The following is a 16810-nucleotide window of genomic DNA, read 5'->3' as shown; positions in this document are numbered from 1 at the left end:
TGCCATCTCCGGCCAAAGAGAGAACACAGAGGCAGTCAGAAAAAACGATCGCTATCCCGGAGACCAGACACTACTGGAAACACAAACGCTGATCAACTGGGACATTGTACATTGGGGGAAATACGCACATCAACCACTAGATGGAACCATATACACTTTATCCTCAAACTGGCACACATGCAGAGACAGAGAGAGACAGAGAGAGACAGAGAGAGACAGAGAGAGACAGCGAGAGACAGAGAGAGACAGCGAGAGAGACAGAGAGAGAGAGAGAGAGAGACAGAGAGAGAGAGAGAGAGAGACAGAGAGAGAGACAGAGACAGAGAGAGAGACAGAGAGAATAAAAATGTGTTAGCCGTGTGTTATGTGAGAAATTTGCAGAGGAGAGGGTGTGAGTGAATTGTATGTGGGGGAGAGAGAGAGAGCTGAAGTGCTTTGATGTGACAGTGTGAAAAGAGCTTAAGAAGGAGAATCTGTGTGTCGCTGATCTGGCACAATACAGACAGGGAGACATTGGAGAGTTGGGACTAACTCTCTGTTTCCAAACAGTAGCAACACACACACACACACACACACACACACACACACACACACACACACACACACACACACACACACACACACACACACACACACACACACACACTCTCTCTCCCCCTCGGTCTCTCTTTCACCTTCCTTATCAATCTCTCCACATTCTGTCTACCCTCCCCTAGAGACCCACTGTATCACCACTAGAGGTCGACCGATTAATTATGGCCAATATCAAGTTTTCATAACAATCGGTAATTGGCCGTTTTGGACGCCGATTATGGCCGATTACATTGCAATACACGAGGAAACTGCGTGGCAGGCTGACCACCTGTTATGCAAGTGCAGTGTCAAAAGGACCGTGTGGCTGCAAGGAGCCAAGGCAAGTTGCTAGCGAGCATTAAACCTAACTTATAAAAAAACAATCTTCACATAATCACTAGTTAACTACACATGGTTGATGATATTACTAGGTTAACTAGATTGTTCTGTGTTGCATATAATCAATGCGGTGCTCGTTAATTTATCATCGAATCACAGCCTACTTCAACTTCGTCAAACGGGGGATGATTTAACAAAAGCACATTCGCCTTTCTTAAAATCAGTACACAGAAGTACATATTTTTAAAACTGCATATTTAGTTAAAATAAATGCATGTTAGCATGCAATATTAACTAGGGAAATTTTGTGTTCAGTGCAAGCAGAGTCAGGGTATATGCAACAGTTTGGGCCGCCTGGCTCGTTGCGAACTGTGTGACCGTAATTAATTTGCATGAATTTTATATAATTATAACATAACATTGAAGGTTGTGCAATGTAACAGCAATACTTAGACTTAGGGTTGCCACCCTTTCGATAAAATACGGAACGGTTTCGTATTTCACTGCAATAATAAATGCTTGGTTCACGAAATTATAGTTTCCGGATTTGACCATATTAATGACCAAAGGATCATATTTATGTGTTTATTAGAATCAAGTCTATGATTTGATATTTGATAGAGTAGTCTGACTGAGTGGCGGTAGGTAGCAGCAGGCTCGTAAGCATTCAAACAGCACTGTCCCGCATTTGCCAACATTTATGACTTCAAGCCTATCAACTCCTGAGATTAGGCTGGCAATACTAAAGTGCCTATAAGAACATCCAATAGTCAAAGGTATATGAAATAGAAATGGTATAGAGAGAAATAGTCATATTATTCCTATAATAACTACAACCTAAAACTTCTTAACTGGGAATATTGAAGACTCATGTTAAAAGGAACCACCAGCTTTCATATATTCTGAGCAAGGAACTTCAACATTAGCTTTTTTTACATGGCACATATTGCACTTTTACTTTCTTATTCAAAACGGTTTTGCATTATTTTAACCAAATTGAACAGGTTTCATTATTTATTTGAGACTAAATTGATTTTATATATGTATTATATTAAGTTACAATAAAGGTGTTCATTGTGCATTCAGTATTGTTGTAATTGTCATTATTACAAATATAAATATATATATAAAAAATAAAATACAAAAATATATATATATATATATTTTTTTTAATCGCCCGAGTAATCGGGATCTGTGTGGAAAAATCATAATTGGTCGACCTCTAATCTTCACATGTCATATTTCTATATTCTCAATATATTAAGAGCTGCCAAAATAAGGCGATGACACATACATGTGTGTGAGAGAGTGTGTGTGTGAGAGTGTGTGTGAGAGTGAGTGAGAGAGTGTGTGTGAGAGTGAGTGAGAGAGAGTGAGTGAGAGAGAGTGTGAGTGAGTGAGAGAGAGTGAGTGAGATTGTGTGTGAGTGAGTAAGAGAGAGAGAGAGGGTGTGTGAGTGAGAGAGAGAGAGAGTGTGTGTGAGTGAGAGAGAGAGAGGGTGTGTGAGAGAGAGAGAGAGAGGGTGTGTGAGTGAGAGTGAGAGAGGGTGTGTGAGAGAGAGTGAGAGAGGGTGTGTGAGTGAGAGAGAGTGAGAGAGGGTGTGTGAGTGAGAGAGAGTGAGAGAGGGTGTGTGAGTGAGAGTGAGTGAGAGAGGGTGTGTGAGTGAGAGTGAGTGAGAGAGGGTGTGTGAGTGAGAGAGGGTGTGTGAGTGAGAGAGGGTGTGTGAGTGAGAGAGGGTGTGTGAGTGAGAGTGAGAGAGAGAGGGTGTGTGAGTGAGAGTGAGTGAGAGAGGGTGTGAGTGAGAGAGGGTGTGTGTGAGAGAGGGTGTGTGAGTGAGAGAGGGTGTGTGAGTGAGAGAGGGTGTGTGAGTGAGAGAGGGTGTGTGAGTGAGAGAGGGTGTGTGAGTGAGAGAGGGTGTGTGAGTGAGAGAGAGTGTGTGAGTGAGAGAGAGTGTGTGAGTGAGAGAGTGTGTGAGTGAGAGAGGGTGTGTGAGCGAGAGAGGGTGTGTGAGCGAGAGAGAGTGTGTGAGTGAGAGAGTGTGTGAGTGAGAGAGAGTGTGTGAGTGAGAGAGAGTGTGTGAGTGAGAGAGTGTGTGAGTGAGAGAGAATTGGAAAGAAGAAGGGAACCATGATAAATAAGATGCTCTCTTTCCTCAGGGCAGCGCAGCACTGTTCACTATGTGTGTTACACTGTTGTTCCCCAGAGACAGAGCTGCCAGCGTGGGCCCAGAAAACACAACCTAATGAAGCCATTAAAGAACTATTAGCCTGGCACTCTAATCAGTCATGGCACACACACACACACACACACACACACACACACACACACACACACACACACACACACACACACCTTAATAAATAGCATCAGTGTGTCACCCCCCTTCAGAGATAAGAGTCTTACTGTTAGGGGTTCTAGGTTGACCGGCTCAAAGGTCAATCAAGAGGGGTTAAGACAGCCCTGGACACACACAATCCCAACTTAAAAACACAAAAAAAAACACACACCTGCTGATTTTGTCAAATATATATTTTTTAAACACCACACCACACTGTGCGCCACTTCCCAGGTGTAGTAACATACTCCCCACCACTAGATGGCAGTCGTTGATTTCCCTAGCGGCCTTGACTGGGATGAATGTTGCTATAAACCAGCGGCTCGGAACACTGAGGAGGAGAACTCACTTACAGGGGGCCTAGAAGATAATGTGCGAGAAGATTGTTTTAGCGCTTAGCCTCATTGAAGCCTATAGGGGGATGTACAGTCTGTGTGAGCATATGTGTGTGGTGGATGTGTAGGAGGGCGTGGACCGAGGGAGGGAAGCCATCATGGGGTGTGGCGGGTTGCGCACCATTGCTTCTTGATAAAAAAAAAATGTCTCGAAATGTATTAGAACCATCACTTTTTGTCATGTCAGCGCGTGGTGCTTTGAATATCTACTTCGGGAAGGCATTTCTTGGGAGACAGTATTCACTCAGAAGAGACAGGCGAACGAACGAGAGAGAGATGTCTACTGTTCATTTTCATTGTTTATTTCACTGTCGTTTATCATCTAGTTCACTTGCTCTTGCAATGTTAACATATGTTTCCCATGCCATTAAAGCCCTTAAATAGATGTATTTATTTTTTACAATAAAATAAATTGAGAGCGAGGAGAAACTGTTTCCCATGCCAATAAAGCCCCTTAAATTGAAATTGAGAGAGAGATGGAGAGAGAGCCGGAGAGACAGAGAGAGACATACAGAGAGAGACAGAGAGAAACATACAGAGAGAGGAATAGTACTCACACTCCTTGGACATGCCCACTTCCAAACACTTCTGCAGGCGGCAGTACTGGCAGCGGTTGCGGGTGACCTTGTTGATGATGCAGCCCTTCTCGCGATGACAGGTGTACACCATGTTCTTCTGGATACTGCGCCGGAAGAAACCCTGAGAGAGCGAGAGGGGTCGGCTGTGACATTTGCTTTAATTGCGCATAAAAGAAAATGTAATTGTAAAAAAAATAATAATAATAATTTAAAAAAGGTGAAGGGGAGAAAGATTGTTTGGTAATATACAAATATGAATGGCATGCTTTGATGTCAATGTAGCATCGTGGAAGTGAAAAAGAGAGAACTAGAGAGAGAAAGAATAGGAAGACGAGAGAGGGGGTTGGGCTGATAAAAAGGTCATTTTTGATAGCAGTGGTATCATCGAGATAGTAAAACTAGAACAGGCGATATATTTTTCACGATATATCCTATTTGTTTTCAGAACTTTTATTTACATGACTGATCACTTGTTCTCTCATCTCTCTGCAGCAGACATACGATGAGCAACATGTTCGGAACATAAAAAAAAATTATAATCACAGTATCGAATCGCAACAGACATAGAATTGTTGGCAATTCCCAGCCCTAATATGATTCATGCTGTCTTCAGAATCACAATCACACAACCCCCAATGAATCAATAAAACACATCGACGTCTTAACAGTGCCCACACGGTGCTCAACATCCCTTTCTGTGTGTGTGTCTGTCAGAGAGAGCAGAGTCCAGCCACGTGTTTCTCCACAGTGACACCACCAACACCACACGTGCTACGCTCTACTCTGAATCATGCCCGATCACACTATGCTATTTGGGCATTTTAAACGAGGCAGTTAACATATTTTAAAGACACGACTTTTACAACCCACTAAGCTGAGGGAAATGTGCTGGCTTTGGCAGCGTGTGGACACGTTTGATGCCAATAGAGCAATTTGATGGGGAAAACAGTGTGTGGGAACGACTACGTTTATTAGGCATTAACAGTCGACATTTGAGTCATTTAACAGATGGGTTTTATTCAGAGCGACTGTACATACATTTTCTTGCCTTCTTTCTGTTGTACTGGTTCCCTCTGGGAATCGAACCCACAACCCTGGCTTTGCAACCTCCATGCTCTACCAACGGGGCCACATGGGGACTATTATCTGTGTGTGTGTGTGTGTGTGTGTGTGTGTGTGTGTGTGTGTGTGTGTGTGTGTATGTGAGTGTCAGTGTGTCAGTTCATCTATGCGGCTGTGTGAGCCTAGCTTGGCCAGGGGCTAGGTTAGTTGTGCCACAACGGGTGGGCATTAACTCACTAGTCTTAAGCACCAATGAGCTCCCATTGGTTAATCCCTTAAGGGGCTTATGGGCAGGCTGGGCCTGGTGGCATTTGGGGGCATCATACTAACTCCCATTCCTCCCCAGATAGTGCCCTCCTCGTCCGTAGGGACGATGACCGCAAGAGACAGGCAAGTAGTGTGGGAAGCTTTCTGTCTATTGTGATGAAGTGTGGTGTGTGTGTGTGTGTGTGTGTGTGTGTGTGTGTGTGTGTGTGTGTGTGTGTGTGTGTGTGTGTGTGTGGCAGATGCCTTGCAAATACAACGCATGTTTGTTAAATACAATGTGCACGTTTCACTGTCATCGTGTGAATATCTAGATCAAGGTCACTGATCAGAACATTTTTTTATTTTTTTTTATTTCACCTTTATTTAACCAGGTAGGCTAGTTGAGAACAAGTTCTCATTTGCAAACCTGGCCAAGATAAAGCATAGCAGTGTGAACAGACAACACAGAGTTACACATGGAATAAACAATAACTAGTCAATAACACAGTAGAAAAAATGGGCAATCTATATACAATGTGTGCAAAAGGCATGAGGAGGTAGGCCATTTTGCAGATTAACACTGGAGTGATAAATGATCAGATGGGCATGTACAGGTAGAGATATTGGTGATATTGGTGTGCAAAAGAGCAGAAAAGTAAATAAATAAAAACAGTATAAAAACAGTATGGGAATGAGGCAGGTGAATAAGGGTGAGCTATTTACCTATAGACTATGTACAGCTGCAGATCGGTTAGCTGCTCGGATAGCTGATGTTTGAAGTTGGTGAGGGAGATAAAAGTCTCCAACTTCAGCGATTTTGCAATTGTTCCAGTCACAGCAGCAGAGTACTGGAACGAAAGGCGGCCACATTGCCCATGAACAGTGCAGGTGTAATAGTGCTTGTGTGCTGGAGTAACTCATACAGATCCATTCATACTGGAGAAGACTAACAGAGGTGGAGAGCCTTTGTTGCTGACCTATGAACCAGTCATCGTGACGGGATGAGTAAGTGATGGCCTACAGAGAGCGGTAGAGGACAGAGACGCACTAAGTATGAAACCAAACATGAGGAACACCTTCCTAATATTGAGTTACACTCCGTTTTGCCCTCAGAACAGCCTCAATTCGTTGGGACCTGGACTCTACAAGGTGTGGAAAGCGTTCCACATGGATGCTGGCCCATGTTGACTCCAATGCTTCTCACAGTTGGCTGGATGTCCTTTGGGTGGTGGGCCGTTCTTGATACACACGGGAAACTGTTGAGCGTGGAAAAACCCTGCAGTGTTGCAGTTCTTGACACACTCAAACCAGTGCGCCTGGCATCTACTACCATACCCTGGTCAAAGGCACCTTCAATCTTTTGTCTTTGTCTGAATGGCACACACACACAATCCATGTCTCAATTGTCTCAAGGCTTAAAAATCATTCTTGAACCCGTCTCCTCCCCTTCATCTAAACTGATTGAAGTGGATTTAACAAGGGACACCAATAAGGGATCATAGTTTTCACCTGGACTCACCTGGTCAGTCTGTGTTATGGAAAGAGCAGGTGCTCCTAATGCTAATGTGTTCTACACTCTGTGCATGCGCCGATATGTGAAACAGAACAACGGATTTGACAGGAAGACAAGATGAATGTTTGGAGGAGAAAAAAAAACACACAAAAGAAAAAAACAGGTAAAGAACAAAAGCACAGCTAAAAAAGGGACGGTCAGATAGGAGAGAAGATGAGTAGACAGGCAAGCAAACAAACCCAACATACCGAGCGTAAACAGAGGGCAAACAGATAGAAAGGGGATGAATAAACGATAAAAGAGACAGAGAGCAAACATGAACAGATGTACGGCCAGATGCAACAGAATAATGACTGGAGGAGAAGAAGAACGATGCCCTGCAGCAACGACGAGTAAATGCTTGTGGCGACAATTAGTGTGTCCCTCTGGTGTTACACTTTTCCCAGGAATATCACTAATCCGCTCCATCGCACACACACTATTGTGGGGGAGATTAAGTGGCGACAGACCCTAATGCCAGCAGACCAGAGCTGGTGTGTGTGTGTGTTGTGGCAGAGTGCACAGGCCAGGCCAACCACTCCTCTGCTTTGAGCCCTGTGTGAAGGTCAGGTGACCCGTTAAGCCTCCCCCAAGTCTGTCGCCCCTAATCAGGATCAGCGGAGCCAACATGGATGACGTGAAACCTACCATACATTAGCAAACATAGCACATCCGACGCCGTCCATTTTGTGCCAAACGGCCCTGTTTTCCTCAACTTATGGGGTTTGTAAAGGTAGAGAAATGTAACTGAATGCAGCCGGTGAGGGAGTCCGTGTGGACATGATGGGGCGTGAATCTAGCCCCGCTAAGCTGCGGTCGCATAGTGAACATACTGTATGTAAGCCTACCCTCCCAGGCAGAAGGTAGACCGTCATGTTACGACAGGGGAACTGCCACATGTGGTGGGTGATGCCCTCTCCACATGCCAGAGGAGATCCCTGTGCCCAGTTTGGCAGTGGCACTGCTTGGCATGGCAGTGGCACAACCATGAAAAATATTAAGCCCTTTTACTGGGTAAGTCTCTGTGCTATCAAATTTATAGACTCCCACTGATTCAAACAGCAAATTCTTCATAACATCAGGCATTAGTATTAGGTCAACTTGGAATCCATGGAAAACAAGCAGTAAGCACTAACTAAAATAGTGAAGTCCATTGTTGTTCTAGTGGTGTGTGTTTGATGCTTCAGTGGATTATGCTGCCCTACACAGGCCAATCAGCATCCAACACAGGCCAATCAGCATCCAACACAGGCCAATCAGCATCCAACACAAGTAGAGAGAGACCCTACTCCTCGAGATACAGAGATCTAGGAACTGATCTAGAAAGACTAGCCTACCCTCCCTAGAAAGAGAGTGTGTGAGAGATAACCTCTCAGTCCCTTAAAATATGCATTACAATATCACAGCCGGCATGAAATAATCATGGCGGGAAGAGGTGAGCTAGGTGATTTCACACCACTGTAAACACCATGGCCGTGTAACTCCCCTACCACTCTTCATGCAGTCCAGGGCTGTGGTTTTATTATGGCGTCGAAGTGTACATGCCAAAAGGCACCTCAAATAGGGTGTGACTTGGGATGCAGCCACAGGTAGGAACTCTTTCTCTCTGATTCTGCTATGGGCTGGGATGAGGGCTCTAACTTCCACGTGGCATTCAGCTTGGTGGTTGATGCCTTATTGACGCACCTGTGCTCACTCTTCCTAGAGAGGTCCTGGTTTTGGGGTCAGATAGGAAGGATACCTCAGGCAAGAAGGTCTCTGATGGCTCAATTCCCTTAGAGGAACCAGACAGCGACGGGCCGTGGCAGAACCAACTAGCCTTGTTCGTTCTTAGGTTGTTTTCCATTTGCAGTGGAACTGGAAACGGGACTGGGTTTCATTGGCGGAGGAAACAAATGTCTAGTGACGATTTTAGGAGCACGACCGATGACGCCATTCGACAGTGACTATTGCTGTGATGCGTACTGGAGGCATTAGCATGGCTGTTTTGTGCCATCCTTTTTACTTTCTGTTTGCGGGCAGCAACGGAGAGTGAACAGAATACAGGAGACAGCTGAAACGAGCCCGAGAAATGCACAACGCATCATCCTGCGAAGAGAGGATCGTTTCAGCCGGTTGAAAGACCAGCTTATAAGTCGGAAGGCTCTTCCCAGGTGCTCAAAATCTTTTTTGAGCTTTAGAGGTATTCGTTAGCGTAGCTGTACCGTTCGTAGTCAGATTTTCCTTCCTCTGTTGAGAGGTGTACTACGCGCACACAAATGCACATGCACCTACTAAATAGTTTGTCCAAAACAGTCCGTTTCCTCTCGCTTGCCATTTTGACAGCTACAGCTGTTAGTGGCCTGAAATCCCCTAGACTGAAACTCAGTAATTACAAGGCGTGAAGAATGTTCTGGCAGCAGAGGGCTGGTGCCGTGGTGGAAGGCCGGCCTAGCGCACTGGAACTACAACCATAGCTAAACAACTACAGGAGCTAGACCTTACAGCTCTGGAACTAAAACAATACACTGTGGCTAAACTACAGGAGCTCGGGCTGACAATACTGGAACTACAGCAATAGAAAAGGGGGGGTAGCGCTTTACAGGAGAGAAGTGCTGATGTTAGTAAAGAGGACTAGAGCAGTGTTCGGATACTCGTACTAACCGCACTAATTGAGTATGTAGAATGCTTCTTGGTCATAGTATGGATATAGTTATTATGCCAAAATTTCCCGGATGTCGTACTACATTCGTCAAAATACAAAGTAAACAAGCAGTGGACACCATTTCTGTGCTTGTAGGGCCCATAATGCAACTCTTCAGAAAACGGGCGTGGCTTCACAACGTTTTCAGATTGGAAGAAATGGCGGGAAATATGCTGCCGAAGTCCGACGAGAGCGGATACAAATTCATTGATTTAACTAATTATGAAAATGTTGAGCAATGTAATAAAGCAATGCCTTTTCAAATAAGTTATGCTTCACTTTATGTTGACTGCCAATTTGCTAGTTACGCTCTCCTGCATTATAGCAGTACGTACTGGTATGTTAGCTAGTTACCTAACGTCAGCTGGCTACTAATACATCGAACGAGCTAGTATATTAACTATATGCGATCTAACTACCCAACGTTTATTGACTTGATTATTCACAGCATTCTTAGCTAAGTGGTACAGTCGTTGTGCGTTCTTAACGGACATTGTTAATTCTGGCTATCTACTCCGATTTCAGAGCGCTCTCGTCTGAGTGTGCCAGAGCGCAGAATAACTTAGGAATTTCCGAACACTCAACACCTGTTGAATATGGCCGGTGTCAGTAAACATCAGCCCAAAAAAAAGTGTCATTTAAATTGTTGCCATCAGCACAGTTACAGTCACCAACACTCTGGATAACATGTAAAACACCCTAACCAGCTCTGCTCGGGAGAGTAAAATGGTCAGACTGAGGTGTTCTCTCATTTATGTCTGGATGTAACGAGCAAGCTAGCTAACTTTAGCCAGTTAGCTTGGGTGCTTGACTGCCGGTGTGAAGTCAGAACGCTAGGATCGACCCTACTCCAAGAGCAAAACACTCTGATTTTACGACCGGACAGTCCGACAACGCTCTGAATTTACAAATTTACAAACGGAGGAGAAGGTGGAAGGTCTAGGTTAAAAAAGTGCACATACAGATGTCGGGCACACAAACTACACTGCCCATTACACACCTGAAAAACACACATACAGGTTTCAGCCAGGCAGAATGAATGCCCTGTGGAACCCATGGGTTAAGGGTCTATAAATAAGGAGTGGATGACCCGAAGAGAGAGAGATAGGAATAGAGAGCAAGAGAGAGAGAGAGCGAGTGATAGAGCAACAGAATGAGGAGAAACATGGGAGAAGTGTGCAGGTAGATACACAGCAAAAGAAAGATGAAAATAGAGAGATCATCAGAGAGATGGAAACAGAGAGAAAAAAAGAGAGGAGGCTGAGACAGAGGCAAGAGAGCGAGAACCTCCTGACAGGACTCTGTGGACCTATATCTGATATGGGATCCTTGATCACTTCCTGGCCGCCAGCCGACCTCTGGGAGCCTGAGATTGACCTGGCGCGACCTGGGACAGGGGGATCTACTCACGGTACGGTGACCTTCTACCGTGGGGGGTCATTACCCATGCACCACTTCACTCCACACAGTGTCCTGCCTTCCCCATCCTGTAAGCCTATTTAGCTGCACAACTAATCCTAGCCCCTGGTAACAGCCTGGAAGGGTGTGTGTGTGTGTATGTGTGTGTGTGTGTGTGTGTGTGTGAAACAGATTACTTGTGTATATGCACAGGGGTCACATTATGCCGTGTGTATGTAACACGGCTAAATCCTCGGCCCTAATCTATGGCAAATGGCCCAGCAACAAAAGGAAAATACTCAAGGGCCAGTCAGCCCTTCGCCCTGATGAGTGGCCAAAATCTCAGTCTCTCTCACACAGTATCTAGCGGACTGACTATTGGTATGTGTGAGAGCATAATACCACTGAAGCCATGTTTGATGTCTGTACAGAAAACTTCTTCCCTGAAGTGAACTCTGATGCCATCTATATGGATGTATGATCTCTGTGGTTATATGTGGTTGTTCAGAGTGAACTCTGATGCCATCTATATGGATGTATGATCTCTGTGGTTATATGTGGTTGTTCAGAGTGAACTCTGATGCCATCTATATGGATGTATGATCTCTGTGGTTATATGTGGTTGTTCAGAGTGAACTCTGATGCCATCTATATGGATGTATGATCTCTGTGGTTATATGTGGTTGTTCAGAGTGAACTCTGATGCCATCTATATGGATGTATGATCTCTGTGGTTATATGTGGTTGTTCAGAGTGAACTCTGATGCCATCTATATGGATGTATGATCTCTGTGGTTATATGTGGTTGTTCAGAGTGAACTCTGATGCCATCTATATGGATGTATGATCTCTGTGGTTATATGTGGTTGTTCAGAGTGAACTCTGATGCCATCTATATGGATGTATGATCTCTGTGGGTTGTTCAGAGTGAACTCTTGATGCCATCTATATGGATGTATGATCTCTGTGGTTATATGTGGTTGTTCAGAGTGAACTCTGATGCCATCTATATGGATGTATGATCTCTGTGGTTATATGTGGTTGTTCAGAGTGAACTCTGATGCCATCTATATGGATGTATGATCTCTGTGGTTATATGTGGTTGTTCAGAGTGATGACACCGTATGTAAGGATTTCCTTTGTGCCGTCTCAGGAATGCGGTCCGGTCTCTGGTATAAATGGAATGAAGGTCTCTAATCCTGCCCATGGGAAAAGGTTTTCTGAAAACGCTTCTCTTTTAGGTTAGCCCATAGGCCTGTGGCCTAGAGAGTCTGTTTTGTTCATGCATGTTGGATGCATTTGCAGTTTGTTTTGGCTGCGTTTCACATTATTTTGTGTCCAAAAGAAATGAATGGTAAAAAAAAGTGTCATTTTGGAGTGGCCTTTATACATGCTAACCTCCCCTGTTAATGGCATGTCCTGGGGGTATGATCTTTGACCGTCTGTAACTTTCGCACTCATCATTATTCACGATTCATTTTCCGTAATCACGGTAGCATCCACATTCATGTAGAAGTGTTTAGAAACGATCTATTCTTATTTATAGTATAAGTGACTCCAGAATGACACAAAGCAGTATTTACCATTAATTTTTGGGCACAAAATAATATGAAACACAACTTAAATGAACTGCAAATGCATCCAACAAGTTTGTAGAGTCACAACATTGATGTAGTCGTTGCATGTTAGGAATATGGGAATCAGAGGTTGACCGATTATGATTTTTCAACGCCGATACCGATTAATCAGACAATTTTTTTTAAATGTATGTGCAATAATGACAATTACAGCAATACTGAATAAACACTTATTTTAACTTAATATAATACATCAATAAAATCAATTTAGCCTCAAATAAATAATGAAACATGTTCAATTTGGTGTAAATAACGCTAAAACAAAGGTGTTGGAGAAGAAAGTAAAAGTGCAATATGTGCCATGTAAGAAAGCTAACGTTTAAGTTCCTTGCTCAGAACATGAGAACATAGGAAAGCTGTGCCTCAACATGAGTCTTCAATATTCCCAGGTAAGAAGTTTTAGGTTGTAGTTATTATAGGAATTATAGGACTATTTCTCTCTATACCATTTGTATTTCATATACATATAACTATTGGATGTTATTATAGGCACTTTAGTATTGCCAGTGTAACAGTATAGCTTCCAACTCTCTCCTCGCTCCTACCTGGGCTCGAACGAGGAACACATCGACAACAGCCACCCTCGAAGCAGCATTGCCCATGCAGAGCAAGGGGAACAACTACTCCAAGTCTCAGAGCGAGTGACATTTGAAAGCTATTAGAGGGCACCTCGCTAACTAGCTAGCCATTTTACATCGGTTACACCAGCATAATCTCGGGAGTTGATAGGCTTGAAGTCATAAACAGCAGAGCTGCTGGCAAAATGCAGGAAAGTGCTGTTTGAATGAATGCTTACGAGCCTGCTGGTGCCTACCATCGCTCAGTCAGACTGCTCTATCAAATCAGACTTAATTATAACATAACAACACACAGAAATACGAGCCGTGGGTCATTAATATGGTCGAATCCGGAAACAATCATCTCGAAAACGAAACATTTATTGTTTCAGTGAAATACGGAACCATTCCGTATTTTATCTAATGGGTGGCATCCCTAAATACTGCTGTTACATTTGCACAACCTTCAATGTTATGTCATAATTACGTAAAATTCTGGCAAATTAGTTCGCAACAAGCCAGGCGGCCCAAACTGTTGCATATACCCTGACTCTGCATGCAATGAATGCAAGAGAAATTGACACAATTTCAACTGGTTAATATTGCCTGCTAACCTGGATTTCTTTTAGCTAAATATGCAGGTTTAAAAATATATACTTCTATGTATTGATTTTAAGAAAGGCATTGATTGATGTTTATGGTTAGGTACAGTCGTGCAATGATTGTGCTTTTTTCACAAATGCGCTTTTGTTAAATCATCCCCCGTTTGGCGAAGTTGGCTGTCTTTTGTTAGGAAGAAATAGTCTTCACACAGTTCGCAATGAGCCAGGCGGCTCAAACTGCTGAATATACCCTGACTCTGTTGCAAGAGAAGTGACAAGGAAATTCATGTTAGCAGACAATATTAACTAAATATACAAGTTTAAAAATATATACTTGTGTATTGATTTTAAGAAAGCCATTGATGTTTATGGTTAGGTACCTTTTTCGTGAATGCGCACCGCATCGATTATATGCAACGCAGGACAACTAGTAATATCATCAACCATGTGTAGCTAACTAGTGATTATGATTGTTTGATAGTTTTTTTTACAAGATAAGTTTAATGCTAGCTAGCAACTTACCGTGGCTTCCTCGTGGAGTGCAATGAGAGGCAAGTGGTTAGAGCGTTGGACTAGTTAACCGTATTAACTATAAGGTTGCAAGACTGAATCCCCCAAAAAATCTGTCGTTCTGCCCCTGAACAAGGCACCTCTCTGGGATAAAAGCCAGGGAAAATGCAAAGCGCCCAATTCAAATAAATTACTATAACTACTATAACTTTCATTAAAGCACGCATGCAAGATAGCAAATTAAAGCTACACTTTTTGTGAATCCAGTCAACATGTCAGATTTCAAAAAGGCTTTGTGGCGAAAGCAAACAATGCTATTATCTAAGGGTAGCACCTCCGTAAACAAAGAGAGAAACCATATTTCAACCCTGCAGGCTCGACACAAAACGCATAAATACAAATATAATTCATGCCTTACCTTTGACGAGCTTCTTTTGTTAGTACTCCAATATGTCCCATAAACATCACAAATGGTCCTTTTGTTCGATTAATTCCGTCGATATATGTCCAAAATGTCCATTTATTTTGAGCGTTTGATCCACAAAAACACCAGTTCCAACTTGGGCAACGTGACTACAAAATATCTCAAAAGTTACCTGTAAACTTTGCCAAAACATTTCAAACTACTTTTTTTAATACAACTTTAAAAATACCTAAAGTAAATAATGGATAAAATTGAAGACTGGATGATCTGTGTTCAATACCGGAAGAAAACAAACTGAAAACAAACTAACAGTACACTTCAAGTGACCCTTGTTCAAGATGGCCATACTTCTTCATAACACAAAGGAATAACCTCAACCAATTTCTAAAGTCTGTTGACATACAGTGGAAGCGATAGGAACTGCAAGAAGGTCCCTTAGAAATCTGGATTCCCAATGAAAGGCCATTGAAAAGAGAGTGACCTCAACAACAACAAAATATCTGAATGGTTTGTCCTCGGGGGTTCGCCTGCTAAATAAGTTCTGTTATACTCGCAGACATGATTCAACCCGTTTTAGAAACGGAGTGTTTTCTATCCAAATCTACTATCTACCATGCATATCTTATCTTCCGGGGATGAGTAGCAGGCAGTTGAATCTGGGCATGCATTTAATCCGGACGTGAAAATACTTCCCCCTGTCACCAAGAAGTTAACACACCATTCCTAGGCCATCATTGAAAATAAGAATATGTTCTTAACTGACTTGCCTAGTTAAATAAAGGTGTAAAAAAAATATACAAAAATCGTTTCCAAAATGTGTATTTTATTTTTGCCAATTAAATCGGTCGACCTCTAGACCAAATACCCAACTTTTGATTACTTTATTTATAAGAATCTTTATGAGTGTCAATAATATGGACCCCTACCTTTTTGAGAAGAAAAATTATTACTTGTTAAACAAAATCTGTTGTGTTCATATAAAATAATATAATTCACATACTACCAAGCCTGGTTCACCAACTACTTCTCAGATAGAGTTCAGTGTGTCAAATCGGAGAGCCTGTTGTCCGGAACTCTGGCAGGCTCTATGGGGGTGCCACAGGGATAAATTGTCGGGCCGACTCTTTTCTCTGTATGTATCAATGATGTCGATCTTGCTGCTGGTAATTCTTTGCAACCTCTACGCAGACAACACCAGTCTGTATACTTCTGGCCCTACTTTGGACACTGTGCTAACAAACCTCCAGACAAGCTTCAATGCCATACAACACTCCTTCCGTGGCTTCCAACTGCTCTTAGATGCTAGTAAAACTAAAAATTCATGCTCTTCAACTGATCACTGCCCGCACCCGCCCGCCCAACTAGCATCACTACTCTGGACGGTTCTGACTTAGAATATGTGGACAACTATAAATACCTAGGTGTCTGGTTTGACTGTAAACTCTCCTTCCAGACAGACATTAAGCATCTCCAATCCAAAATTAAATCTAGAATCGGCTTCCTATTTTGCAACAAAGCCTCCTTCACTCATGCTGCTTAACATACCCTCGTAAAACTATCCTACCGATCCTTGACTTCGATGATGTCATTTACAAAATAGCCTCCAACACTCTACTCAGCAAATTGGATGTAGTCTATCACAGTGACATCCGTTTTGTCACCAAAGCCCCATATACTACCCACCACTGCGACCTGTATGCTCTCGTTGGCTGGCCCTCACTACATATTCGTCACAAAACCCACTGGCTCTAGGTCATCTATAGGTCTTTGCTAGGTAAAGCCCCGCATTATCTCAGCTCACCGGTCACCATAGCAACACCCACCCGTAGCATGCGCTCCAGAAGGTATATTTCACTGGTCATCCCCAAAGCCAACTCGATTGGCCACCTTTCCTTCCAGTTCTCTGCTGACAATGACTG

General features: G+C 43.2%; 1 protein-coding gene across 3 annotated transcripts in view; it reads right to left on the bottom strand.

Annotated features, from left to right (window-relative positions):
• The window catches only part of LOC118384139 (retinoic acid receptor alpha), a 202873-nt gene that overhangs the window by 4895 nt on the left and 181168 nt on the right, over positions 1–16810 (bottom strand). For all 3 annotated transcript variants that reach the window (XM_052518621.1, XM_052518623.1, XM_052518622.1), the window contains one exon: positions 4200–4341. In XM_052518621.1, the coding sequence (XP_052374581.1) occupies positions 4200–4341 (142 nt within the window). The remainder of the gene's footprint in view (positions 1–4199; positions 4342–16810) is intronic.

This window comes from Oncorhynchus keta, chromosome 5 (genome assembly GCF_023373465.1).
Source record: "Oncorhynchus keta strain PuntledgeMale-10-30-2019 chromosome 5, Oket_V2, whole genome shotgun sequence".
Classification (NCBI taxonomy): Eukaryota; Metazoa; Chordata; class Actinopteri; order Salmoniformes; family Salmonidae; genus Oncorhynchus; species Oncorhynchus keta.
This window is presented reverse-complemented; position numbering and strand designations above follow the sequence as displayed.